General features: G+C 60.1%; 1 protein-coding gene across 1 annotated transcript; it reads right to left on the reverse strand.

Annotated features, from left to right (window-relative positions):
- Window positions 1–113: 113 nt before the first annotated feature.
- Window positions 114–1175, reverse strand: LOC108803321 (basic salivary proline-rich protein 4-like). Its single transcript, XM_018575169.1, has one exon. The coding sequence runs from the start codon at window positions 1173–1175 to the stop codon at window positions 114–116; it is 1062 nt and encodes a 353-aa protein (XP_018430671.1).
- Window positions 1176–1393: the final 218 nt, after the last annotated feature.

The following is a 1393-nucleotide window of genomic DNA, read 5'->3' on the forward strand; positions in this document are numbered from 1 at the left end:
CGGACACTTTTATTTTTGCCTTCTATACAATAGCCACCAGACAATGAATTCTTTATTTCCATACAGACTGTGAGAACTTTCTCCCTGAAAGGGGTGACCAGCAAACTTTTTGGTCAGGAGACTCCGGAACAGAGAGACACAAAGATTAAACTGCTGGAGGAGCAGATAGACGAGGACGAGGAGCAGCTGAAGGAAAGGAACGTTGAGAGCCGGTAGGTGTCCTCTGCTCTGGGGAGACCCGGTGGGTGTCCTCTCTGCTCTGGGGTGACCCGGTGGGTGTCCTCTGCTCTGGGGTGACCCGGTGGGTGTCCTCTCTGCTCTGGGGTGACCCGGTGGGTGTCCTCTCTGCTCTGGGGTGACCCGGTGGGTGTCCTCTCTGCTCTGGGGTGACCCGGTGGGTGTCCTCTCTGCTCTGGGGTGACCCGGTGGGTGTCCTCTGCTCTGGGGTGACCCGGTGGGTGTCCTCTCTGCTCTGGGGTGACCCGGTGGGTGTCCTCTCTGCTCTGGGGTGACCCGGTGGGTGTCCTCTCTGCTCTGGGGTGACCCGGTGGGTGTCCTCTCTGCTCTGGGGTGACCCGGTGGGTGTCCTCTGCTCTGGGGTGACCCGGTGGGTGTCCTCTCTGCTCTGGGGTGACCCGGTGGGTGTCCTCTCTGCTCTGGGGTGACCCGGTGGGTGTCCTCTGCTCTGGGGTGACCCGGTGGGTGTCCTCTCTGCTCTGGGGTGACCCGGTGGGTGTCCTCTCTGCTCTGGGGTGACCCGGTGGGTGTCCTCTGCTCTGGGGTGACCCGGTGGGTGTCCTCTCTGCTCTGGGGTGACCCGGTGGGTGTCCTCTCTGCTCTGGGGTGACCCGGTGGGTGTCCTCTGCTCTGGGGTGACCCGGTGGGTGTCCTCTCTGCTCTGGGGTGACCCGGTGGGTGTCCTCTCTGCTCTGGGGTGACCCGGTGGGTGTCCTCTGCTCTGGGGTGACCCGGTGGGTGTCCTCTCTGCTCTGGGGTGACCCGGTGGGTGTCCTCTCTGCTCTGGGGTGACCCGGTGGGTGTCCTCTCTGCTCTGGGGTGACCCGGTGGGTGTCCTCTCTGCTCTTCTGCTTCATTGGACCATTGTATGGATATGGCAAGGCAGCAGTGAGTGTATGCGGACGATGCCGGGAAATCTTTCTGTATTTCCTCTTCATCGGAAATGATGTATTTATTCCGGAATATTCTCGTACTGACCGCGCTGTAAGGGGAGCTGAACTTCAGTTTGGTTGGCTTATCCCCTTGCTGACCGCGGTGTTTCACCCCCTTCCTGTCCCGGCCATTGCTCAGTATTCAGCGCTGCGGTACTTTGACTGACATTTATTCCGTCACGCAGCGCTGTACTGAAATGAATTTTATACCCTTTTTTGGGGAC

This window comes from Nanorana parkeri, unplaced genomic scaffold (assembly GCF_000935625.1).
Source record: "Nanorana parkeri isolate BGI_ZX_2015 unplaced genomic scaffold, ASM93562v1 scaffold3602, whole genome shotgun sequence".
NCBI lineage: Eukaryota > Metazoa > Chordata > Amphibia > Anura > Dicroglossidae > Nanorana > Nanorana parkeri.

What these genes read in the sequence shown, in the direction of transcription:
- LOC108803321 (XM_018575169.1), bottom strand. Translation starts at nt 1,175, where the DNA reads ATGAAGAGGAAATACAGAAAGATTTCCCGGCATCGTCCGCATACACTC.